At 48.6% G+C, this 25,090-nt stretch overlaps 2 protein-coding genes across 4 annotated transcripts in view; one reads left to right on the top strand and one right to left on the bottom strand.

Annotated features, from left to right (window-relative positions):
* Window positions 1-10,451, top strand: part of PYGL (glycogen phosphorylase L) — a 37,599-nt gene extending 27,148 nt beyond the window's left edge. Inside the window, exons 11-22 of one of the 2 annotated variants that reach the window (XM_067554758.1) lie at window positions 45-191; window positions 1,956-2,119; window positions 2,750-2,864; window positions 4,259-4,360; window positions 4,445-4,592; window positions 4,716-4,774; window positions 5,195-5,336; window positions 6,410-6,617; window positions 7,174-7,308; window positions 8,293-8,359; window positions 9,206-9,440; window positions 9,982-10,451. In XM_067554758.1, the coding sequence (XP_067410859.1) occupies window positions 45-191; window positions 1,956-2,119; window positions 2,750-2,864; window positions 4,259-4,360; window positions 4,445-4,592; window positions 4,716-4,774; window positions 5,195-5,336; window positions 6,410-6,617; window positions 7,174-7,308; window positions 8,293-8,359; window positions 9,206-9,406 (1,488 nt within the window). In that variant the 3' untranslated portion in view covers window positions 9,407-9,440; window positions 9,982-10,451. Of the gene's footprint in view, window positions 1-44; window positions 192-1,955; window positions 2,120-2,749; window positions 2,865-4,258; window positions 4,361-4,444; window positions 4,593-4,715; window positions 4,775-5,194; window positions 5,337-6,409; window positions 6,618-7,173; window positions 7,309-8,292; window positions 8,360-9,205; window positions 9,595-9,981 lie in introns of those variants that run through there. The other variant, XM_067554757.1, reaches the window with a different exon arrangement.
* Window positions 10,403-25,090, bottom strand: part of ABHD12B (abhydrolase domain containing 12B) — a 30,584-nt gene continuing 15,896 nt past the window's right edge. For both annotated transcript variants that reach the window (XM_067554760.1, XM_067554759.1), the window contains exons 6-13: window positions 24,810-24,855; window positions 24,590-24,719; window positions 20,623-20,663; window positions 19,818-19,897; window positions 17,180-17,262; window positions 13,681-13,759; window positions 12,006-12,130; window positions 10,403-10,573 (exon numbers count right to left, since the gene is read on the bottom strand). In XM_067554760.1, the coding sequence (XP_067410861.1) occupies window positions 10,549-10,573; window positions 12,006-12,130; window positions 13,681-13,759; window positions 17,180-17,262; window positions 19,818-19,897; window positions 20,623-20,663; window positions 24,590-24,719; window positions 24,810-24,855 (609 nt within the window). In that variant the 3' untranslated portion in view covers window positions 10,403-10,548. The remainder of the gene's footprint in view (window positions 10,574-12,005; window positions 12,131-13,680; window positions 13,760-17,179; window positions 17,263-19,817; window positions 19,898-20,622; window positions 20,664-24,589; window positions 24,720-24,809; window positions 24,856-25,090) is intronic.

Here is a 25,090-nt window from a genome sequence, read left to right as displayed (position 1 = left end):
TTGGCTTTACTCTTTAACTGTTAACCGCCTCTATTAAATGCCAGGCCTGGGATATCACCAAGCAGACGTTTGCCTACACAAACCACACGGTGCTCCCGGAAGCTCTCGAGCGCTGGCCGATCGATCTTGTAGAGAAGCTGCTCCCCAGACATCTGCAAATAATGTACGAAATAAACCAGAGGCATCTGGACGTAAGTGCCTTGGAACGAAACTGACGCTCTGAATGCATCCTGCTGTGGGAGCGGAAAGGGAGCAGCCAGTATTTTTTCTGTGCTGTGCCAGGGTGTGGCGGTTATAATGGGCTGGCTTCTGACATGGAATCTGGATGTGTGGCTGTGGGCGTCTGTGCTTAATTTTTTTTTTTTTCCACCAGAGGGTGGGGGAGGAAAAAAGAGGTCCTTGGCATAAGAATTGGGCTAAACCACAGTCAATCTCCTCTCCCCCATCTCCCCAATGTTTGCTGTCTGTCCCATGATGGCTGTTGTTGGATCTATTTATTTTTAACAAGAAGTCCCTTTGAGGAACGTCAAGGGTTTTTTTTTTTTTCCTCCTGAAATGTGAAGCTCACTGTCGACAACATGGAGCTGATCCAGGAGTGCAAAATGAAGGAGGAAGGACTTGAGTCATGGGGGCATCAGGGCCTCTTTGCCCTCTGGCAGCACAAAAGGGCCTTAGTGTAAATGTGAATCCAAGCTGGGAGACTTATTAGCAAAATCTGTTCACCTCCCCCATGGAATGTTTTTGGTTTTGCACCACGAGGTATCTAGCAGTGGCCCTATAAGAAAGGGCAGAGTGGGGAGAAAATAACAAACCCTAAATTAGTTCCTATAGGGGAAAAACTGGTGAATCAAACCGCTTTGCCAGAGGGTAAAGGCGCTTTGGCCAGGCACGTCTGGAGTGTTTGTTTGTCAGAGCAGAGGAGATCAGATTATGCTGGTTTCATGGAGCACTGGATTCACCAGAGAGGGCAGAGAAAAGGACTTGCAGATGTCAATGATCCAAACTCTTCAAATGCAACAAATGGAAAAGGACGTTTCCTGTTTGATGGCGGGTGGTGGGGGAGGAGAGGAACAAAACAGCTGGACTGGCAGCGACGCCAAGCAGAGCTCACTTGTACAGCCGTCCCACCGCGTTCTTTGAGCCTGAACGTGGTATCGTTTATGCAGAGGATGATAAAGTGCAGCTGCTCCTAAACTGAAGCTGCTTCACCTGGGCTGTGCAGAGCTTGCTCCAGAGAGGCTCAGGCCCACAGAACTCATTCCTCTTCTGTTCTGGGGTTGTAGCGACTCTTGGCTTTGTTGTCTATTTCTCTCGTGCCTCTTGGGCCTGGTCCACCCTCAGTGATGCAGGATTCACAGCAGCGCATCCCTTGGCTGGCTGTAGCTAACCTGAGCAAGACACAGTGGGCAAGCCAATAGCTTTTATTGGACCAACTTCTGTGGGTGAAGGAGACAAGCTTTCACTGCGCTCTTCTTCAGCTCGGGTGCACTTTTAATCCTGCTTTATGCATGCAGCTGTTCTCATCAGTCATCAGGGATGGCTGGGTTTTTGTTTTGGTTTTTTTTGCCCTTCTGATTGTGGGGTTGACTGAGTTGTGGTGTGGCGAAGCTTGCTGATGCGCTAACGTCTCCATGATCTAGCTGCTGTGGATTTTTTCCTTAAAAATCTTCACAGCATGTTTTTGAACTTGTAATCTTGGATGGCATTTCAGCAGTGCACAGCTGAACCCCAGATCTGTGCTCCAAAATTTATATCTCTCCCCATACCAAAATGGGAGCGGTTCTTTATCCACCCTGATTTTACCGAGGTTTCAGATGGCCCCAGAGACCTTCAGCCGGTTGAGTTTTACCCTGTAGCTGTCCTTGCATTGATCAAAACCCAGATGCCCTATGGGCAGACGGGATGTTTTCCCTCTGAGTTCCTGACTGGCCTTTATCTCATCTCCCACTTCACAGAAAGTTGCAGCCCTGTTTCCTAATGATACTGACAGGCTGAGAAGAATGTCCCTGGTTGAAGAAGGAGGAGTGAAGAGAATCAACATGGCACATCTCTGCATCGTTGGCTCACATGCAGTTAATGGCGTCGCAAAGATCCACTCGGATATCGTGAAGAATCAGGTGTAAGAGTTAGGAAAACAATAAGCGTGGCTGATGGCAATGGATGATTGCAAAGCGCAGTCGTGCCTGACCCCTTTCAGTAAGACAGCTGGAATCGTTACACCCGAGATCACCAAACTAAGATTGGTGCATGACTAAATAAAATTCTTATAAAATGGAAAATTATCTGTCTGAGTCAGGATCAAACCAGCACAATGCAGCATTTGTGAACGATGCAGAAAGCAAGCCAGGATTTCCAGTGGTTACATACAGAACCTGCATCATTAACATTCAGTCATAAAATAAATGTGATAGAAATGGGCTGTGAAATTAAGGGGAAAAGGCTAATTCCCGGCCATTGCATTTCCTATGTGGAGTTAGACTAGATGATCCTGGCAGGTCCCTTCTAACCCTATGATTCTAATGGCGTAGAAAGGGAGACCTAGAGAGTTAGTGACTTGTCCGGGGCCGGGCGGTGAGTCAGTCATTGTTAGAGCTGGGGGTACAATTTGCATCTTCCTCCACCTAATCTGGAGCTCTAAACATTAGATGAGGCTGCCTGCATGCCTTGCTACCCACTCAGGTAATGGCTTCACACCGAGCATGGAAGAATTGCCTCTCGGAATAAGACCGTTACTTTGTCATTGTCCTAGGTTCAAGGACTTTGCCGAGCTGGAACCAGAGAAGTTTCAGAATAAGACCAATGGAATCACCCCCAGGCGCTGGCTCTTGCTTTGCAACCCAGGACTAGCGGAGCTCATAGCAGAGGTAACTACAGCCCCTCATGTCCTGAGAGCACATGGGAGAGGGCGAGGGCAGAATGCCGTGTGTTGAAATGGGAGCCAGCTCTTTCTGCAAATGATGCACAGCTTGGGGGACGCTCTCGTTGAACGTGGCAGCTAGTCATCTCTGCATCAGGGATGGCTGCTCGGTTGCACGTGGCTCTGCGGGGCTTGGTTTCCCCCCGGGAAGACAGCACCAGATCCAAGAGATAGAAATAAAGGGAAAAGCAGCACAGTTCCACACACTGATCACCCTGTCCCCGCCACCCTCTTCCGGCCTCAGACAGTGCAGCAGAGAGGGAGGGTCCCAGCCGCTGCTGTTCTCCAGACCCTGATTCGAGGCTGGCATTTGGGGGAGAGAACTTGTACTGGAAACTACTTTATGCAGACTGTTCTTTCCCAGCCTGGAATATTTTAGCATGCATGACTCCTGAGTGGGAAAACTGCCCCGTCTGGCTTATGCCATCAAATGCCTGCTTAAAACACGGGGCCCCCATCTCATAAGAAGCTATCAAAGGGCTCCCTGTGCTTCTCTTTGAGAGTATTCCTGGCATCCCCATGCAACAGAGACCAGAGTGTTTGCAGGGTCGTCCCGTCTTGTTAACGAACGGTAGCCGGAGTGAGAAGTAAATGTGTGTGCGCTAAAAAATCCTTAAGATTTTTTTTTTTTTTAATTTAGCAGGTTTGGATCATTTAAAATCACTTGCGGTTTCTTACTCCTTTTCTCTCTTGGCTAAGAAATGCACCTGCTTTTATACACTCCTATCCCTGCCCACGGCAGGTGCCACGTGCAGGAGATACGAGGACATGCGCAGGACTGGTGCGCCTGTGCACTTTCTCCAAAGGGAATAAAACGAGCTGTGTCATTAAAAACACGGATCCAGATTGACAAGCCTGGCATTCAAAAATGTCTGAGATTCCGCCTTTTCGCTCCCGTTTGGAAGGGTCTTTTAGGAGCAGGGATCTATTGGAATAAGCTGTAGTCAGGAGAGTCCAAAATCCTGAGTCACGCAAGCCCAAATCCTAGGCTTTTGCTAATGAAGCCCAGTTGGTGACTGTTCTGCAACTCTCAAAGGGAAAGGGATTTGAGAAAGGGGAGCCAGTGATAGTGACAGGGAAAACGCTGTGACCTCTAGTTCTTTCCACTTAAAATTGGCCAACCTTTTTCAGACCGCGTCCGTTATTTTAGTTTTCAGCCTGTTGAGTTAAAAGTTGTTGAACATAAGAGCTGCTTGTAGAAAACGTTGATTCCTCTGGCAGGGAGAACACCCTGGATCTGTGTCTGTGGAATGAGCTAAATTGGCAGCCCTGGTGTAAAAAGGCTGCTCAGTAACTGGAGAGAATCTGTTTGAATGACTTTTATTTTATTACTTAATCCAGAAAATAGGGGAGGACTATGTGAAAGATCTGAGCCAGCTGATAAAGCTGCACAAGTTTGTTAATGACGATATCTTCATTCGGGAAGTTTCCAAGGTGAAACAGGTAAGGGCTTGGGACTCTCTCGCCAGGCCGCGGGATGGTGTGAGCTGGGCTGTGTGCAATGATGCCTTTTTACCCGCTGTGCAGGAGAATAAAGTCAAGTTTGCCCAGTACTTGGAGAAGGAATACAAAGTGAAGATCAACCCTTCTTCCATGTTTGATGTACACGTGAAGAGAATCCACGAGTACAAGCGGCAGCTCATGAACTGCCTGCACATCATCACCATGTACAACCGTAAGTCACTCGCCCTGTGTCCGTCTCTCTGACGGAGACCATCTGACCTGGGCAGGCACTGATGGGTACTGCAAGACCGGCCCTGAAAACGGTAGGTAATTTCCCACTTCCTTTTTCTTTCAGGCATAAAGAGAGATCCTATGAAGACATTTGTGCCTAGGACAGTTATAATTGGAGGCAAAGTGAGTTCATCACACTGGCCTTTGTGTAAGGATGGTGGTGGTTTGATGTTTTATGGGGGAGACTTTCAAAAGCAGCGAAGGGATTTAGGGCTTTGAATGGGATTTGCACTCTTGAAAACACTACCTCTTGTGGTAGCATCTGAAAGGCTGCAGCCAAGTCAGAGCCTTATTAAACTTGGGAAAGTACCAACTTAGAGTAAGTGACCGTTCCTGCCTCAGAGCAGTCACAGTCTAACTGATAAAATAGCAGGTGGATGCGAGAAACCAGCAGACTGAAGTGTGGAGGGGGAAAAGACTGGGTAAGAAACATAAGAGGGTGTTCTAATAAACTAGCTGCGTGAGCAAGATGGCAGTCAGAGAACGCATGTACGATTATTAACAGCCTTTCTAGTCTTCATCCAGCCTGTGGCTTTTTTCTAGGCCGCTCCAGGATATCACATGGCTAAAATGATCATCAAACTCATTACATCTGTGGGTCATGTGGTGAACAATGACCCAGTGATTGGAAACAAGCTAAAGGTCATCTTTCTGGAGAACTACCGCGTGTCGCTGGCTGAAAAAGGTAATGTGCGGTGCAGAGCAGTGTTAGAGGCTGCCTGCGCAGTGTGGTTTGGAGATGTCTTCATTGCCATTAGAATAAAGCAGCTAGGTCATTTTTAGATCAGCCGATCTAAGTGGGAGCAGATTTAAGATTTTTTCCCCCCCCTACCTAGAACTTGTACCCTCCGCTGCTTACATGTAGATCCATTAGCCGAAGCAGGGCTGGTCAGGCAGTTTCCCTCTCAAAGTGAGAGATGGTGTGGGTCTGTTCTTCTGCTTTGTGGGTTTCTGCCCGCGAAAGCTTAGGCCCAAATAAATGTGTGAGTCTTTAAGATGCCACAGGACTCGCTGTTTCGCTAAAACCAGACTAACACAGTTTTGTTTCTCGTCGCTGTATCCAGATTGCAGGAGCGCTTGAGAGAAAATGGAATTGTTCAGAGTTGGGTTATCTTGAAAATTACATCTCTGTGCACGTTGTGGTGGTGGAATAAACCAGCAATTCAAACTGCAAGAATAAGTCTCCTAAAGACTAACGCTGTCCACTACCAAAGCACTGTAGAGGAGAATGGTCTCTTAGCTAGAGTCCTCCAAGCAGCGTGCAATCTTGCCTGGGATGAGTTTTATGCTGATTTAGGACTGAAGCTATGGCCAGAATTTGAAGGCCCTGATCCTGCAACTAGATGTATGCAAACCTCTCTCTGACTTCCATATTCCAGCTACACAGAGCCAGTTGTAGGATCAAACCAAGTTTGCACGGTTTTAAAACGTGTGTTCTGAAGGGTGGGTTTAAAATGTCCGTATTGATTAGGAAACTGCAACAGGCTGGTGTGTCCCGCCAACGGCTTTTTAAAGTTCGGTCCCAATCTGGGGCCTTTTAATCTACAGCAAAGTGTCCGATCAGTGTAAATCCCTGGAACTGGGAGCCAACACAATAGCAATCAACTCCTTTTGTTAAGGACATGCTCAAGGAGGTTTGCTCTTAAACTGGGCAATGACGCTAAGGATGGATTCGTGTCCAGGCTTTAAATTGACTCTCAATGGAATTAGGAATGAAGCCAGTAATTGTGAACCATTTTTAATGCATTTTATTGGCAGTGATTCCAGCAACAGACTTGTCTGAACAGATTTCCACAGCAGGCACTGAAGCATCTGGTACAGGAAATATGAAATTCATGCTGAACGGAGCCTTGACCATTGGTACCATGGACGGAGCAAATGTAGAAATGGCGGAGGAGGCTGGAGAGGAGAACTTGTTCATCTTTGGCATGAGGATCCAGGATGTTGCAGAGCTGGACAAGAAAGGGTGAGGTTCTTGCATAGCATCACATGAGAGAGCTCTGAGGGAAGGGGAAAAACAATAGATGGTTCCCTGGGCTGGGCCTTTATACAGAAGAGGCCTTGAAGAATCACACGGCTGGCCAACAGCTTGAAAGTTTGTCTCTGTTTCACCAGCAGAAGTTGGTCCAATAAAAGGTATTACCTCGCCCACCTTGTCGCTCTCATCCTGGGCCCAACAGGCAATGACAGTTCTGCAAACTTCCCCCTTTGAGCATGCAGACTGCCACTTTGCTCAGGAGAGCAGCTTCCCCAGGGGAGCTCCAAAGGGGCGTTGCTATAATACAGGCTGCGTAGACACGCAAGGAACAAAACCATTAGGAAGTGGTGCAGGTGGAGAGCGCTTCCATTAAAGGGCTATTGCACGCAAAGGACGATAGCGGTGGAGGGGTACAGAGCACCTGACTAGTGAATGAATCCCGGCGATAGGTAAAACTAGCTTTCAGGCTTCATCAGCGTGGAATTGTTAGAACTAAAATACGCTGGAAATGACTTGTTCAACATCTCCCCTCTCCGCGTCTCAGGTACAATGCTCAGGAGTACTACGACAAGCTTCCTGAACTCAAGCAGGCCATTGATCAGATCAAGAGTGGTTTCTTCTCTCCAAAGCAGCCTGACCTTTTCAAAGAGGTGATCAACATGCTGTTCCACCACGACCGGTAGGAGTCACCTCTGAAATTCTAACCCTACTGCGGGAGGCAGCTTAGCGCTGTCCGGTTCAAAATACCCAAGTTCCCTGGCTCCAAGCTCAGACCGCAGCGGGGCCCATGTAGGTCTTCGTCCTTCCGAGGACAAGGACGTGTTGTATCTTTCAGGGGTTTGAGGAGCTGAAATCCAGTCGCCTCTATTCATTCCAGGGCATTCAGCAGCAGGGTTTGGTACAGTATCTTTAGCCAAAACTTGTTTGGACCCCAGATTTGCAGCGTGCTGGCTGTCACCGTTCCCCCGAGATGACTGCATTTCAGCCTGCTGTATTGATGGAAAAGCACTTCGGGGGTGAAAGGCCATCTACAAGTCTTAACGTTTTAGAACTTGTTGGAATTGATTTTTTTGCAGGGTTTTATCTTCCCAATAGGAAGATAAAACGGATACATTTGGGCACATGCCGTGGTCAAGTGTACGCAGATGTTGTTCCTATGCCTTGAGGTTTCTTAATAGCCCTTTTTTGAATGGTAGAGCCTGTATTTCTCCTAGAATATGACCAGTAACCAGGATGTCACTCGCTGCCCAGGTGGGGGGGGAGGGGGTGTTTCTCTCTCTTCCTATTACGTAGGCAGCTACTTTGAAGCTGTGGGTGCTACAGGGATACGTAATGTTAGTTCCTATGACCTGTTGTCTTCCTTAAATGTCTTTGCTGTGCCATCATCTTGGGTAGTCTGGACTATCTTTCCACTGACAACTGGACACAGGCTAGGCTTGGAGGTTAGTTCTAGGCAAAGAGGAGTCAAAGGCTTTCAACCAGGTCAGGGATTCATGTTTGTGTGAAGTATTTTTCCGTTTGTGCTTTTAGTTCTCAGCCCGAGACAGGGTGGACTCATGACTGATATTAAATAGAAAACTAAAATGCTCAGCTGTCACCCAGGTATTTAACATGTCTGCAGGAGCAGGGGGAATGACTTGCGCTTTTTTCTTTGCTCCAACAGGTTTAAAGTATTTGCAGATTATGAGGCATATGTCAAATGCCAAGACAAAGTCAGCCAGCTGTACATGGTAAGAATGGGGCAGGGAGCAATCCAGGGGGGCCTGGAATGTGATCGGGTCCTAACTACGTAGTGGTTTTCAGGGATTTAATCCCTAGTGCAACTTAAAGCAACCTGAAGGCTGCCCTTAACTTGTGTCAGGGGTTGGCTTGGTCCCTCGCAGCCTCTAGAAGCGGGGAGGCCACCTCCAGGGGTTTACCAGAGCAACCCTTAGTTCCTGGTGTGGGTGGGGAAGATCTAGGCCCCTGTATCGACTTGTGGTGACTTACCAGTCACTACTCGAATATAACGGCAGATTGAGTCTCTGCTCTCTGAGCCCAGAGAGATTCTTGGAGCTTAATCAGCGATAGTGACCTGATTTCTGCCTGTCACGCCCTTCCCCTTCTCCGTGTGGGCGGGGTTGGGAGAGCAAGAAACTCACCCTCTGCTGGAGTGCTGCGAGAACTGCTCCCTGGACTCGCCCTTCGCAAAAACGTATTGGAGCCAGTTCAGCAATGACTCTTCAACAGGCTGGCCTCATTCAGTCTGCCCTCAAGCAGAGCAGCTGGCCCGGAGCAGTGTGCACAACGCCACTTATCTCACAAACGCTCCGGTGTACACATTCCTGAATATGAAAGTGCCAACTAAAGCTCTCCCATACGGTGGCCTACAAGTCCTTCTAAAATCGCCCTCACTCAGATTTTAGATGCTTTCCCTGGTGGGTACTGCAGTGATGCTGCTATTCCCTTCAGGGCGGATGTTTAACTGGAGTCCTAGATAGGAATTTGCCACGCCTTTTAGGAACTCGGTAAAAGAACCGACTACGCTGACCTGTTTTAGATCTCTAGTCACGGGGTGTGGTCGGGTCTATTTACAGAATGCTAAAGAGTGGACCAAAATGGTTATTAGAAACATAGCTGCCTCAGGGAAGTTCTCCAGTGACAGGACCATTAAGGAATATGCCCAGGACATCTGGAACATGGAGCCTTCTGACCTGAAGATTCCTCCACCTAATCAACCGAGGGAGGTGGCTGATGACAAGATGCCCAATGATGCAGCTGAAAAGCGGAAGATGTAGTTTTGAGACGACGTCGCTATGCAAGCTGTCTCTAGTAAGGATGTGGTGTGAGCATTGTAACACATACATTCCCATCACTGTTTAGCAAATATCTTTTATTGGCTTTCCTAAGGATTTGTCCTAGAAACCTGCATGTTAGCATACATCTGCTTGCAGTAGGTGCTGGAATAAAAGTGCCAATTGAAATATCCAGTGCACTCTCTGCTGTTTACTTAAACCTAAAGCCAGAACCTGGGATTACTTGTGTAGACTCATCCAGGGTATTTTGCCGTATGAAATGGCTTTAATAGTCCTGTGTACCTGGCCTCAAGGTAGCTGTCACATAAACTGTCACAAGGAAAGCAGATTGGGGGGGGGGGGGACCTGACACCTGTTAAGGGGCTGTTTGGATAGTGATCAATTGTTCTATAGTGAGGGGATATGAACAAGTCTTACTAAGCTTAACCAGGAGCAAGAGCTGTTTAGCTATCGTCTTTAAAGACTTACAGCTCCTCCCTCGGCTCAGCATGGCCTGTGTTAACCTTATTTTTTGCTCTCCTCTGGGTTCTAATTTGTCCCCATTTGCTAAAGCGCAGTGCCCAGACGTGGAAGGAGTATTCTAAGTGAGATCTTACCCAAGATGAGCAGAGCAGGACAACCCCCTCTCCTATCTTGCCTCCAACACCCAAGAGACGTTCCAGCCCTTGATTTCCTGGGTCGTGCAGTAGCGTTAGCTGTTAACTAGGAAGTTACGTTGATGCAGAGTAGCTGCAACGCTGGCCTAATCGCTACTGGTAACTTGACTACACAAGGTGGAGTTCCATGCCTCTGCTGTCTTCTAAAAACAGTCCTGCTTCGTGACGTTCATTTATCATTTCAAATACAGCGCAAGAGCTGCATGCGTGTAAAAGCGGGTTGTAGAAGAGCTGAATGTGTAAAATAAGCTGTTTGCCCTCCCCAGGCAGGATCAGGGCCTGGGGAAAGCTGTGCGGCCATGAGCCGGGTAAGACTGCACTGGTGTATTCTAGTCCACCCTCACTTTCTGATAAAATCCAATTGAATTCAACTTTGGCGTGTAGTGGTTTTATTAAACAGGGAAAGTCTCTGCCCTGACTTGGCTTCAGGTGTGAATGTGCCCATGGTGTTCAGGGCGATGGCTGGTATCACTTGGAGTTCTTCAGAAAGTCTCTGCAACAAAACAAATGTAACATTAAACTGTCCCTTTTAATAGGATCTAATAGGGGCGGTGGTTAATATGCATCTTTCCCCTGAAAGAAAAGTTACAGAATAGACCAGCCACACATGACCCAGGCCGTGCAGTTTACACTGAATTGACCCTGTGTTGTACTAATACAGGGCATGGGCTGCAGATCACCTGTTCTCAGCTATTGATCATTACAGGTGCTCCAGTACTCTCAGCTAGTGAGTTACCCTCCCAGGGTACGTGAGACATCGCTAGGGCAAGCAAGGGGGAGAACTTTGTGCCATGGTTGATTTTGTTTCCTGCATTTTCATAGCAGGCTTTTCCGCTGAAGCTTTAAAACTGAGACTGTTATGTGCTGTGTTTTCTAATGTACTGCAAGATGTCGCCCAGCACAGGCGACAGAGGCTGGTGTACAGAGCCCTCCGCTCAGGTGGCCGGATAGCACAGGTTCAGTTGCCCACCCAGGGGCCAGGCTGAGCTCAGAAGTTAATCTGGGTTGTTCAGTTGTGTACATTGACGCTGTAACTGTCTGCCCAGCACAGTGAAATGGGGCCAGCTGGCTCGAGGCAGGCAGCGTCAGAGGAGGAATGAGAAGGGGAAGGGAGCACAGCCCGCGGGTAGACCTGGGCGCCTGCAATGAGACGTTGGGGACCCTCTGGGAGAGTTTAGCTGACAGTACCCCAGCTATGGTATGGCAGAGGGCGGACCAGGATCATCTGCACACGCACAGGGAAGCCAGAGGCCTCTGCCCTGCCGAGGGACCAGGATCTACACCGAAGGTGAGAAAAGCAACAGCCCCACGGCATAGCATGAGCCCTGGCCTGGGGGTCAGCGCTTTCAGAGCCTCTCTTCCTGGAGATTCGAGAAGGGAGAGGCAGCAGCATTAGCCCCATTTGTAAAAGGGGGAAACTGAGGCACAGGGTAGAAGGCCCCTGCTTAGCCACAGCCCCGGGGTGGAGCCAGGAACAGATCAGTCTCCGCCTGCGCTGCCCTGTCCTTCCCCCTTAACAAGCATGGAGGCTGCGGCCTTCCAGTGAGCCGGGCAGGCAGAGCGGCTAGCGCTTGCTTACCTCCCTCCCGGCCGAGCGGTCCGTCTCCAGTAGTTGAATTAGTGGGGGGAGACGAACGGCTTCGTCGGTCAGCCCAGGCCTGGACACGCACCAGCGGGCAAAGGTGCCAGGGGTGGGGGAGATTGAAGTGTGAGGAGCTGCACCCCTAGGAACGGCTCACAGGCGGCAAACCCACCACCAGGCCCCCCAGGCGAGTTCTGGTCTAGGGCAGTACTGAGCTGGGCTGGCTTGGAGCCCGTGACCTGCAGCTGGAAGGGACACCTGCCATTCCCCACCCCTCCCGGGCAAGCTCCTTTATACACGAGCTTCTTTAAGTCCGGCCGAGTCCCGGGCTGGCCTCACTTACTGCACGATGGCAGGAAACTCCGGGTGCAAACAGATGTTTTCATGGGCTAAGCCCAGCTTCTCCGGAAAGGCAACAAACTTGACCTGGTCTTTGTTCTCATAGGCGTGGAGTGCGGTCTCAAACAGCTAGGGGTAGAGAGAAAGTGTCCTGTCACTTGCTGTCCCCTTCCATGGCCCTCCCTCTTCACCACAGCATCTGCACAGGCCGGTCATGGAGTGCGTTAGCTGCCCTGTAACCGAGGGCCGTGCTCGTAACCCCAGCGCAAGGGAGTCCGTCACGTCGCTTGCCTAGGTCAGGCTGTGATTGAAGCTGGGTCCCCTGCATAAATCCAGGGCTTTATCCACCAGCCCTGCACAGTTCTCTTCCTAAGTGCCACCTCCTGCTCCAGTTGCGTGAACAAAAGAGGGAAGCTCTTTCTTCTCCCTCACAGTGATCTAATGTTAAGGAGGGGAAGACAGCACTAAAGGCTCCAACAAGAATTCGTTAGCGCACACAAGCCTGGTTCGTTTGACTGGACCCACCAGCTCGCTTTGGGTATTGTCATTTAGTTGGAAGAGCTGGGGGGTCCCTGTGCTAAGAAGGGCCTTAAATCCCTTCCCCTGGACCCAATAAACTCACACTGCCCTTCAGAGCAGCGGTGGTTACTGGCTCCATTCACACGTGGCATGCTGGCTTTTTGAACGCTGCTGTAACATCCATTTACCCCAACCCCACGGCAGCAGGTTCCTGGCCACAAGTACTTCAAGAGAAGTGTACTCATGAGGAATGGTGAAGTGCTGTTCTAGGGGGTGACTATCGAAGTGAAAGGCAAAAAAAGCAGAACACACGATTCTTCTATAGCCAGGAAATAAGTGAAAAGGACTTTCTCAATCCACAGTGGAGACAGAGAGAGAGAGAGAAAGGCCAAAGCATTATTCTCTTTTGAGGCAGCCTGGATGCCCTTCTTCACTTGCCGGCTGGTTACGAGTGCTCCACCCAGCCCTGAATAATGACGTGAGGGTGATGCAGCTTAGAGCAGACAGACAGACAGGCTTGCACCCATCAAGATTCCTCTGCCCTCATCTGCCTGCCTAAGGGACCCGCTGATCAGCTGTTCATGCCATAGCTGCTCCCGGGTTGGCACGGGCCGGATAATGGGAACGGTCAGGCACTGAGGAAAGTGGAGAGACATGGATCCAGGCTACTTGTGGGGAGGGGAATGAAAGGAGGGAAGAGGTGGCTGTAGCATAGCAGTGCGAGGAGGGGGGCTGTTAACAGTAGCGCACACAGCACGACTGATACTGGGCTGAACGCTGGAAGGGCTGCACTTCATAGAGCTAAATGCCCAGCCCTGGACCCTAGCATGCAGCTTGCCCAGAGCCTGGCCCAGTCACTCCTTTGCACCCGTTAAAGGTGCCGGGTGGGGCACCTTTTAAAAAAGGCACCCCCATAAAAACCCAGCTGTCGTCTGGGGGGGTTTTCTGCCCTGAGTTAAATACGGCACCGCAGAAGTCACTATGGCTTATTCTGAGCAGCACACAAAGAAATCTCTTCTACAGTCGATAAGGGTAGGTGATGCCCCGGCTGTTGGCAGAACAGAACAGGAGCCTTCACCTTCCTGGGGCCTCACCTTTCCCCAATAACCTGACACCATAAACATGTAGAGTTGGCTTTGAGCAGGAGGGGAAAAAATTACCTTTCTCCCCAGCTGGACAGGCACGACATGATCATCTTCCGCATGCAAAATCAAGAGGGGACTGGAAAGTACTTTAACGCTAAGGGAAAAAATGAGCATGTTAAAGAAATAGATGGCTTCTGGTTACTTAACCTAGTCCTTATTAACAAGATCCAGGGTTAGGATTAAAGTTTGTTAGTAGTAATATTGGTTTGGGGGCTGCCTCTCCCAGCTCAAAGTGCTGTACCGTTTAGCTGACCTTTGCACCTTGCAGAGTTGAGAGGAGCGTGCACTGGGTTTATAAGGTGGACAGGAGCAGGATGTTATCTGCACAAAGCGGGCCTCGAAACATCTGAATGCTGGGACCCTGCAGCTACCAGAAATACCCTCTCCTGACACATGCTGCTGACTAGAAGTCCTACATGCTGTCCTCTTCATAACCATCTTTACACTCCATCTCTGGTGATGCTGCTTATAGCTTTTGCTCAAAGCAAAAAGGATCTTGCGTTGCAGCAGTTTGTTGGAAGACTTCCTTCCCTGCTCAGGGTTGTGGAGGTCCATGTTCTGCACAGCTGAGCTCCCTGTGTGGTGTGGAGGGTGAGTCGTAGGAGGGCCAGTTACCATGCTGTGCAGCACTGGGGATAGGGATGCCGTGGTAGGAAGAAAGCCTTAATTAGAGGCACTAGTTCTAGCTTTCTCAGTAGATCAGGGCTCTGTCTCCATCACACACATTTGACTATGGTTTATTTTGCATGCTTGTAGCTTCCTGCCCCACTCAAGGGTTGGGGTGAGTATTTCTGAATAAGGCAGGCTTTAGACAGTCCCACCTGCCATTCTCATAAGTAAGCTGGAGAAATGCAGGCTCAGCTGAACTACCACGAAGTCGATACATAATTGGTTAAACAACCACAAACGAAGAGTAACTATTAATGGAATGATGTTAGATTGGAAGGCGGTCACAGGTGGGGTTCCCAAGGATCTGTTCTGGGTCCAGGGTTATTTAACATCTTTATTAATGACCTGGATGTAGGAATAGAGCGCATACTGATCAAATCTGCAGATGACACAGAGCTGGGGGGGTTGCAAACACTTTAGAGGCTAGAACAAAAATTCAAAGGAATCTTGTTAAATTGGAGAACTGGTCCAACAAAATGAAACTATAGCCAATAAAATGAAATTCAACAAAGACAAACGTAAGGGAAGAAAAACCAAATGCAGAATGGAGGATAACTGGTTTGGCAGCAATACTGCGGAGAAGGATTTGGGATCACAACTTCAACATGGATCAAAACCATGATGCTTTTGCAAAAAGAGCAAATGCAATTTGGGTTGCATGAGCAGAGGCACAGAATGCAAATCACAGGAGGGGATGGTACCGCTCTACTCAGTGCTGGGTAGGCCACAGCTGAAGTACGGTGTCCAGTTTTGGTCACCACTGCATAGAAAAGATGGCGAGAAACTGGACAGGATCAAGGCAAGTGACAAAGATGATCAGAGGGATGGAACGCAGGCCATACGAGCAAAGGCTGAAGGAACCTTTGGTATGTTTAGTTTGGAAAAGAGGCGATTGAGGATGGAACATGATAGCCGTCTTCAAATGCCGTGAAAAAAGATGGAAAAAAAACTGTTCTCTTGCCACAGAGGGCAGGACAAGAGGCGATGGGTTCAAATCTCAGGCAAATCTTCCTAACTGTAAGAACAACAGGACAATGGAACAAACTGCCTCAGGAAGTCCTGCGAGCTCCTTCCCAGGAGGGTTTCAAAAAGAGGCTGGACAGCCAGCTGTCTTGGCTGGTTTAGACCAGTGATTTTCAACCTGTGATCTGTGGACCCCTGTGGGTCCGCAGACAGTGTCTAAGATTTCCAAAGGCATCTGCACTTACATTTGAAACTTCTTAGGGATCCTCAAAGGAACGATTGAAAACCACTGGCTTAGACAAGACATCCTGCATGTTGGCAAGGGGTTAACGAGATGACCCCGGCGGTCCCTTCTAACCCTACGATTGTGTGATAAGACGGGCACAGGCTGTACCAAAGCAGACAGCACACGTACCTCGCTTTCCTACAATTACTGTGGCTCGGCTGGTCTCATTTGTGAATCCTGCCTAACTCCCAGAGACGGGAGTTTCTCACAAAAGCTTCTGCTTTCAAGGTTTCTACTACACGTGTAACGTAAGTCCAGGGCAGGTGGACAGGGGACAAACAGGCTTGTGGGAAATCAGTTGTAGGATAAGTGATTTAATTGGCCAGTTCTGCTAGTGCGACCACCCGTTTAAACTAGCTTCAGTTTCAGGCTGCGGACACGTGAAGAGGGATGAAGCTCTAAGCCATGGCTTCGGCTGCCTACCGCCCGTTTCAAAGCAAACCAGGGAGCTGTGTGCACATGGCAGCAGGTGAGCGGGCAGTAGATTTGCACCCCCGCTTGCCACAGATTCAGCGTTGACGTCGACAAGGCCTTAGTGTCAACTAATGCAGTGTTGTCTCCCTGTTTGTATTTTCAAGGTTTCCTTCACTCACAGGAGGGCGGGACAACTTTTACTTGGAGGTGAGATTCTGGGCCAAGGGTCTGGCTCTCCTGGGCAAGCAACTGCAGACAGACAATGCCCAGCCGCCTTATTCTATGCAGCGTCTTTCACGTGACCTATATCCCTAAACCCGTTAGGGTCCCTCTGTGCCATACTACGGGAGCTAAGCAGCAGGGGAAAGGAGGCAACTGGAGGCTGGGGGAGGAGATGCAGCTAAGTCAGAGGGAGAATTGATGAAGGTGACTCCCGGCTGCAGAGGTGGGTCTAGCGCCAGGTGACGCAGGACTGCGGAGCCAGCCCCACAGTGAGCGGGGGGAGAAGGCAGCAGAGGTGAGTTGTAAAAAAAGGGTGTGTCCTGCTATTGCCAGGAGCCTATTGGTCAGGCTTCACACTGTGCAAACCGAGGGCACTCAGAGAGCAAGGGAGGGAACTGCAGGGACCCCGCACATGGCTAGTGTGGTTGGAAGAGGACAGCCCTCGTGGTCACACCTCCTACTGCAGCCCATGTCTGGGCGTGGGGCATTTACATGGAGCCGGAAAGAACAGAGCCTCTGCTGCTTACAGCTGCGCAGCACGACAAAACAACAGAAGACCCAAGCTGCCTTACGCCCATCTACACTATCTGCTGCAACAGTGTCTGATCGGAGAGAGGGGGACAAACGCGAATGAGGGATGATGGGCCTGAACTTGTCTGCACAGTGACCTCTGCATCAGGGCCACTTGGCAGGGGACTAACGCTCCCGTTTCAGTGGGAGACGTCTCTCAGAAGGCTAGTTACAGATGCTAGTTAATGTCTATGGGAAAAGAAACAGCTGACAGCGTTGCATGAAAGTCCTAACTTCCAAGGGGTTCTGAGCCTCTCCGTGCAGCCAGCCTCAGTAATTCCTACGCTGCACCTAAAACGTGACAAGGACCAGGACTCGGGTCAGAGGAGCTAGGAGGCCCAGCAAGATAACAAACAAACATTCAAGAGTCAGCCCAGAAACTTTACTCACTTTTCATCATTACGGAAAAACATGTCACCTAACGCCAATGAGTCTAGGATGAAGTACTCAAATCCTGGAAACTGACGGTAGATCTGTTAAAGAGAAAGGGAAATTCAGTGCAATATACCACCTGCAGGGGCGTGGCTTTACAAAGAAGAGTGGTTGAAGGCTTCACATCGTAAAACTCGCTTAACACTCAGATGCTTTTAGAGGGTCTGCCTTTTCCACACCTCACTGGTACTGCTTCTCCCTGCCTTAGTCTGGCTCTTGGAGCCCTGGGAGGGGACAGGAACCCCACCCCATTGTGCAGGCTCATGCCAGGAGGTCGTCAGGGGCGCCGTTACTACTGCGGGTTGGGAGTCCCCTGCCATGCAGCCCCCATTTTCCATTTCTAGTAATCTTAATTCATATTGAAGTGGGATTTGCACATAGATCGTGTCCCGTTAAAATATAGGGGAGACCAACACATTTCCAGCGAGATCCTCCATGCCCTGTAACACAAGGGGCTGATTTGGATGGTTTCACAGGTCCCTACAGGCAGCTTTAAAGTGTATTGTTCCACAGATTCTAGCCAAGAAGCAGCCATTTCCCTATAACTAGAGCAGCCGGTTTTACAGTGTTTGTCTCAACAGCTTCTGCTTCTTAGCTCAGCGATGCAAGAGGGGCACCTGCGATGGCTGCATTAAAGTCTCAGCATGATTTGTATTCCCACTGTGGCCCAGCTGACCATGCCGCCTTAGGGTTGGTAGGTGCTTTGAATTCATAAGAAGCCTATGCAAGTGTTGGGTACTGTTAACATGCTTCTCAGGTTGTCCTTGCGGGGAAGCAGAGAGAAAGTGGACGGGATGGGGGTGGGATGGAGTCACTGAACCTCTCACAATGGGTAGAAACTAGCGGCGCTTTTCTTGCCTTCCTAGCTCAAGCGCTTTGGTGTAGCTCTGTAGCTGACTGCGCTGTGAGCATCAGTCTGCATAACAAGTTGTAGCCCTGTTTTCACACCCCCGACTGCCCTCTCGCCAGCGCTGCCAGAACACCACATTCCATCTGCTTCCACCCAATGCAAAGTGCACCAGCCAAGCCACGGCAGTGTGTCAGCGAACCGGGGGCAGAGCAGGTGTGCCAAGAGAAGACTGGCTTTGGGCTGCAGCATCTGGCTGGGCTGATGAGCGTGCCAGGATAACTGGGAGCGGGGGCGGCTGTGGAAGGAGCCATGAGCCGTTGCTTGGTGTCAGACAGAGCCTGTTCGGCTCAGTAAGCAGCACGTTCTTCCAAGCGGACAAGCAAGAATTTGCCTGTGTTCGAGCCTTTTTAGCATCTGTTTCAGGTTAATCCTGGGTTCCCCTGAGCATGGCACTGAGCACACCCATCCACCCCATCCACCCATCCACACCCCCCTGCAAACAAACAATCCCCTGCCTGCATGCACCCAGAGAGGAGGCAGAGGTCGACCCCGCCATATTCTGGTCCTTGGTTTTGCAAGCCAGGCCTCTCTCAGCCTCCCTCCCACGCTGCTGACATAGGAGCAGGAGTCCAGCTTTACATTGGGATCCCCGTTGGAGCTCTTGGCCGTCTCTAGTTTTGCAGGGCGTTCAGTGTGTGTCCCTGCACACCCCCCGAGAGCTGGGCCCATACTTCCCATAAATGCAGCTGTTTCACTGGAGTCAACTTGAACACAAAGAACAAAACTCACCAAGATCAAGTATTTAAACTTGCCCTTGCTAAGCATGACTGGCCAGCATTTGATGAGTGCTAGTTCTTCAGCCCTGCTGACAGCTGCCTCAACGAGGGCTTCCCCTTCCATCCCCAGGGCGGATGGGGCTAGGCTGTTCTCGGTGGTGGCAGATGACAGAACAAGGAGCAATGGTCTCAAGTTGCAGTGGGGGAGGTCTAGGTTGACTATTAGGAAAAAGTTTTTCCCTAGGAGGGTGGTGAAGCACTGGAATGGGTTACCTAGGGAGGTGGTGGAATCTCCATCCTTAGAGGTTTTTAAGCTGAGGCTTGACAAAGCCCTGGCTGGGATGATTTAGCTGAGGTTAGTCCTGCTTTGATCAAGGGGTTGGACTAGATACCTCCCGAGGTCCCTTCCAACCCTAATATTCTATGATTCCATGATTCACAGCTGAGACATTCACTGCTTTTAAAACCCGCTCCCTCAGTTCTAAGTTCGACCCTGCCTGGGTTCCCGTTTGATATGCTCCTTGGTGCTACAGACCTGGACCAAATGTCATTAACATGCCGATAACCATGTACCCTTCACACACAAATTCATTGATGTGCAGGCCAGGGGACAGTGTGTTTGGAAGCGGTGGAATAATGTACCGTCTCCAATAGCCGGGACAGCAAGCTTAGCACACATGCTGCTTGAATACGAGTTCCTGGTGTCCCAGGACTGATTTCATCCTAGATGTAGCCTATTACTGATTGACCTTCACAGCCAAACCTGCCAGTGCATTTCCTATTGCTGAACACTGGTTAAGAGCCAGGAGCCATTAGCACCAGGCGTCAGGTATTTAAAGAATGCTTCCTTCCCAATCCTGCAAGAGAGCAAGGGCGGATTAGCCAGGCAGTTTAGAAAATCTCACTGGCAACCTGCCCCGGCTTTCCACGTACAGCGATGCTAGGATGTAGAGAGCGTCTGGGGTCTTACCTTTGTTGCAGGGATATGAGCAGCTGCTTCCCGAATGTTGGTGTATGGAGATTCCAGCACGATCAAATCAACCTGGATTCCTTGGAAACAGGAAGGAGACAGGAAACTAGAAACTGCTCCGCTAGGGACCCACTCAACAGCCTCCACGCCTCCCACCCGCGCGCCTCCCTCCCCGCCCCCAAAAAACCATGCACAATTGAGCATGTCAGGTATATGACAGCCAGGTGTTCTCATGGGCTGCACATCTGTATTACTCCCCCCACATCACCCCCCAGCAAACTTAGGTTAGAAAGAGTCCTTTGCTGTCGTTATTCAGAGACCGTGCCGAGTGCCCGAAACAGAAGGCCTGATCCAAAGAGCACTGGTGTCTTTCCAGTGACTGCAATGGACTTCAGCTCAGACCCAAGCCGCTGAATATTTAAGAAAATTAAAGAGACTGGAAACAACTTCAAGTTACTGCCATATCTCGATCTGTCCTGCCTGGCACACGGGCAGTGTCAAGAGAGCACAAAGCAGCTGCCAACTCCCCATCCCTGTGGAGGAATCCCCAGCCAGTGCAGAGCCAGCTCCTAGGGCACCTGGCCTGCATCCCCAGCACCAGGGACCATGCCGGAAGCACAGCGCACTCCAGCCATCCCCGGCCGGCAGCCCCTTGGGGTTGAACCCAGCCAGTGTGGTGTAGACAAGACCTTAAGTCGCTCTAAGTTTGCCTATGGCCACAGAGTGCTGTGACTGCCTCTTTTGCTCCTCCCAGCTTCACCCTGATGACGGTCTAGGCCCATGGTTATCCACATTTGAGCATTACCTCTTTCTTCAAGCAGTTTTCTTGCAACATTTGTTGCAACTCTGGAAGAAAGGAGATATCAGTCAGTGAACGTGGGGGCAGTGCATTTTAAAAGGAGATGTCTAGAGCAAGGCCAGAACTGACCACTGGGTTCATCTCACTTGACCTCCTGCACAAGACAGGCCAGTCAACTCCCCTGAATCCATTCCTGCTCCAAGTCCGATAGCTGGGGTTGAAATAGAACTTCTCAGAAAGAGATCCAGTCTTGAGTGAAGGATTTCCAGGGATGGTGAATCTACCACAACCTTTGCCAAGTTGTTCCAGTGGTTAATTACCCTCACCGTTAAGAATGTGCACCTTATTTCTACTCTGAGTTTCTCTAGCGTCAGCTTCCAGCCATTGGATCTAGCTATATCTTTCTCTGATCAATTGGAGAGCCTTCTATCAGATTTCTGTTCCCCATATAGATACTTTTGGACTAATCAGGACAGCCCTTAACCTTCTCTTTGCTAAGTTATAGACTCACAGACTCTAAGGTCAGAAGGGACCATTATGATCATCTAGTCTGACCTCCTGCACAAGGCAGGCCACAGAACCTCACCCACCTGCTCCTGTAATAGACCCTCACCTATAACTGAGTTACTGAAGTCCTCAACTCATGGTTTAAAGACTTTAAGATACAGAGAATCCACCAGCAAGTGAGCCGTGCCCCATGCTACAGAGGAAGGCAAAAAACCCCAGAGCCTTTGCCAATCTGCCCTGGGGGAAAATTCCTTCCTGACCCCAAATATGGCAATCAGTTACGGTAAACCCTGAGCATGTGGGCAAGACTCACCAGCCAGACACCCAGAAAGAATTCTCTGTAATAACTCAGAACTCACTCCATCTAACATCCCTTCACAGGCCATTGGCATATCAACCACCAGTAGTCAAAGATCAGTCAATTGCCAAACTAGGCTGTCCCATCATACCATCCCCTCCATACATTTATGAAGCTCGGTTCTGAAGCCAGCTAGGTTTTTTGCCCTCACTGCACCCCTTGGAAGGCTGTTCCAGAACTTCACTCCTCTGATGGTTAGAAACCTGCATCTAATTTCAAGTCTAAACTTCCTGATGGCCAGTTTATATCCATTAGTTCTTGTGTCCACATTGGCACTGAACTTAAATAACTTCTCTCCCTCCCTGGTATTTATCCCTCTGATGTATTTATACAGAGCAATCATATCTCCCCTTCTTTTGGTTAGGCAAAACAAGACAAGCTCTTTGAGTCTCCTCTCATAGGGCAGGTTTTCCATTCCTCAGATCATCTTAGTAGCCCTTCTCTGCACCTGTTTGTGTTCATCTTTCTTAAACATGGGGGACCAGAACTGCACACAGTATTCCAGATGAGGTTTCACCAGTACTTTGTATAACGGTACTAACACCTCCCTATCTCTACTGAAAATACCTTGTCTGATGCATCCAAGGACTGCATTAGCTTTTTTCACAGCCACATCACATCGGAGGCTCATAATCATCCTGTGATCAACCAATACGCCCAGGTCCTTCTCTTCCTCTGTCACTTCCAACTGATGCGTCCCCAGCTCATAGCAGAAATTCTTGTTATTAGTCCCTAAATGTATGACCTTGCACTTTCCACTATTAAATTTCATCCTATTTCTATTACTCCAGTTTACAAGGTCATTCAGATCTTCCTGTATGATATCCTGGTCTTTCTCTGTATTAGCAATACCTCCCAACTTTGTATCATCCGCAAACTTTATTAGCACATTCCCACTTTTTGCACCAAGGTCAATAATAAAAAGATTAAATAAGATCAGACCCAAGACCGATCCCTGAGGAACTCCACTAGTAACCTCCCTCCAGCCTGACAGTTCACCTTTCAGTATGACCTGTTGTAGTCTCCCCTTTAACCAGTTCCTTATCCACCTTCCAATTTTCACATTAATCCCCATCTTTCCAATTTAACTAATAATTCCCCATGTGGAACCATATCAAATGCCTTACTGAAATCTAGATAAATTAGATCCACTGCATTCCCTTTGTCTAAAAAATTTGTTATCTTCTAAAAAATTAGATTCAATTGGTCTGGCATGATCTACCTTTTGTAAAGCCATGTTGTATTTTATCCCAATTACCGTTAACCTCGATGTCCTTAACTATTTCCTCCTTCAAAATTTTTTCCAAGACTTTGCATACTACTGAGGTCAAACTAACAGGCCTGTAGTTACCCCAAATCACTTTTTTCCCCTTTCTTAAAAATAGGAACTATGTTAGCAATTCTCCAGTCATATGGTACAGCCCCTGAGTTTACAGATTCATTAAAAATCCTTGCTAATGGGCTTGCAATTTCACGTGCTAGTTCCTTTAATATTCTTGGATAGAGATTATCCATCCCCCTTGATTTAGTCCTATTAAGCTGTTCGAGTTTGGCTTCTACCTCGGATGTGGTAATTTCTACCTCCATATCCTCATTCCCATTAGCCCCCCTACCACTATCCCCAGCTCATCATTAGCCTCATTAAAAACGGAGGCAAAATATGTGTTTAGATATTTGGCCATGCCTAGATTATTCTTAACTGCCACCCCATTCTCAGTGCTTAGTGGTCCCACTTCTTCTTTCTTGGTTTTCTTCCTATTTATATGGCTATAAAACCTTTTACTATCAGGTTTAATTCCCTTTGCAAGGTCCAACTCTACTTGGCTTTTGGTCTTTCTCACTTTATCTCTCCATGTTCTGACCTCCAAGAGGTAAGCTTTCCTTGCTGATCCTCCCCATCTTCCACTCCTTGTAGGCCTTCTGCTTTGTTCTGAGATGTTTACTCCTCCAGCTTGGTCTCCAACTCTTGCCTATGAATTTTTCCCCTTCCTTGGGATGCAGGCTTCAGATAGTTCCTGCAACTTTGACTTGAAGTAATTCCAAGCCTCCTCCACCTTTAGATCCATGAGTTCTTCAGTCCAGTCCACTTCCCCAACTAATTCCCTTAATTTTTTTAAATTAGCCCTTTTGAAGTCAAAGACCCTAGTCACAGATTGATTGTTGTTTATCCTTCCATTTAGTTTGAACTGAATTAGCTCATGGTTGCTCGAACCAAGGTTGTCCACTACAACCAGTTCTTCTATGAGGTCCTCACTACTCACCAATACCAAATCTAAGGGTCATCTCCAAGCTTTACCAGCCATTTTGTTTTCTACCAGATCATTGATAAAAATTTTTAATAAGTAGGGCCAAGAAGTAATCTCTGCAGAATGCCACTAAAAAAAAAAAACCAAAAACCCGCTCAAAGATAATTCCACATTTGCCATTACACAGATGCATCACTTAGCTGGTTTAATCCATTTCACATGTTCCATGTTGATTTTGTATCTTTCTAGCTTCTTAAACAAGATGTCACATGGTATAAATCAAATGCCTCAGAACAGTTTAAGTATCACAGCATCATTACCTTTGTCAATGGAAGTTGCAAGCAATAAATCCCTGTTGACTGGCATTAATTATATTGCGTTCTTTCAATTGCCATGCCATAATTTTGCCTAGGATTGATGACCAGCTAATAGACCTACAATTACATGGACCATCCTTTAAAATATTGGCACAACATTAGCGTTCTTCCAGTCCTCTGGACCAGGACATCACTCCTCCTTTAGGCAGTCTATGGAGTTCAGTGCCATAGAAGTCACCAAAGAAGTGGTCTTAGAAAGACAAATTTTCCTATAAACAAGGCTTTATGGGAGCAAGAGGGGATTGGACATGTTCTCCCTTTATTCAAAGGAAGTTTTGGCAGTAGCCAAGACCACAGGAGAGAGAGGAGATCTGCATTACGTTTGCAATTAAAACTGACACTAGCATTTTAGGTTATGCAGTAACACATGCATTTGTCCAGCAATACCCTACATGCCAACAGAAGGGATGCTTCACTACAGTCCCTAGACTCAGCCTGGACAGATCACTCTGCATCCTTTGGCTGGTCTCCAGGACCACACTTACCCACTACCCAAGGAGTGTCCCCAGAAGAGCACAGTGCTATTTCCACTCCGTGCTTTCACCCAGTCATAGAGACACATGGCATCTGTAGTAAATCCAGTCTCACTTGGATAGCCGCTAGAGTCGCCGTACCCTGGGATGAATCAGATTAGGGGGTTACAACATGAATTTAAGAAGTTCTTTCAAGACAGGTTGTTTTGTTTTGGGGGTTTTTTGAGTTCACCTCTGTAGTCAAGAGCCAGTATATGGAAGCCAGCACCACTCATCACCTGTTTAAGAAATTAAGCAACGTTACACTTCAAATGACAGATTAGGGCAGCCAATATATTTATGGTACAAAACTTAGTTCTTCTAGCACCCTAGTAGCTCTATCATACAGTGGTGTATCCCCAACCCCTGGGAAGAAAGGATTGGTACCAGCTAGATCCTACTTGCCCTATGCTTAGCCATCACTGCATTGTGTGTGTTGGGTAAAACAAGAAGGATTTGGCCTACCAATCTTGG

This window comes from Emydura macquarii, unplaced genomic scaffold (assembly GCF_026122565.2).
Source record: "Emydura macquarii macquarii isolate MOO-44397 ecotype Brisbane River unplaced genomic scaffold, CSIRO-AGI_Emac_v2 contig_1551, whole genome shotgun sequence".
Lineage (NCBI taxonomy): Eukaryota > Metazoa > Chordata > Testudines > Chelidae > Emydura > Emydura macquarii.
The sequence above is the reverse complement of the archived record's forward strand: the minus strand, read 5'-3'. Positions and strand labels throughout refer to the sequence as shown.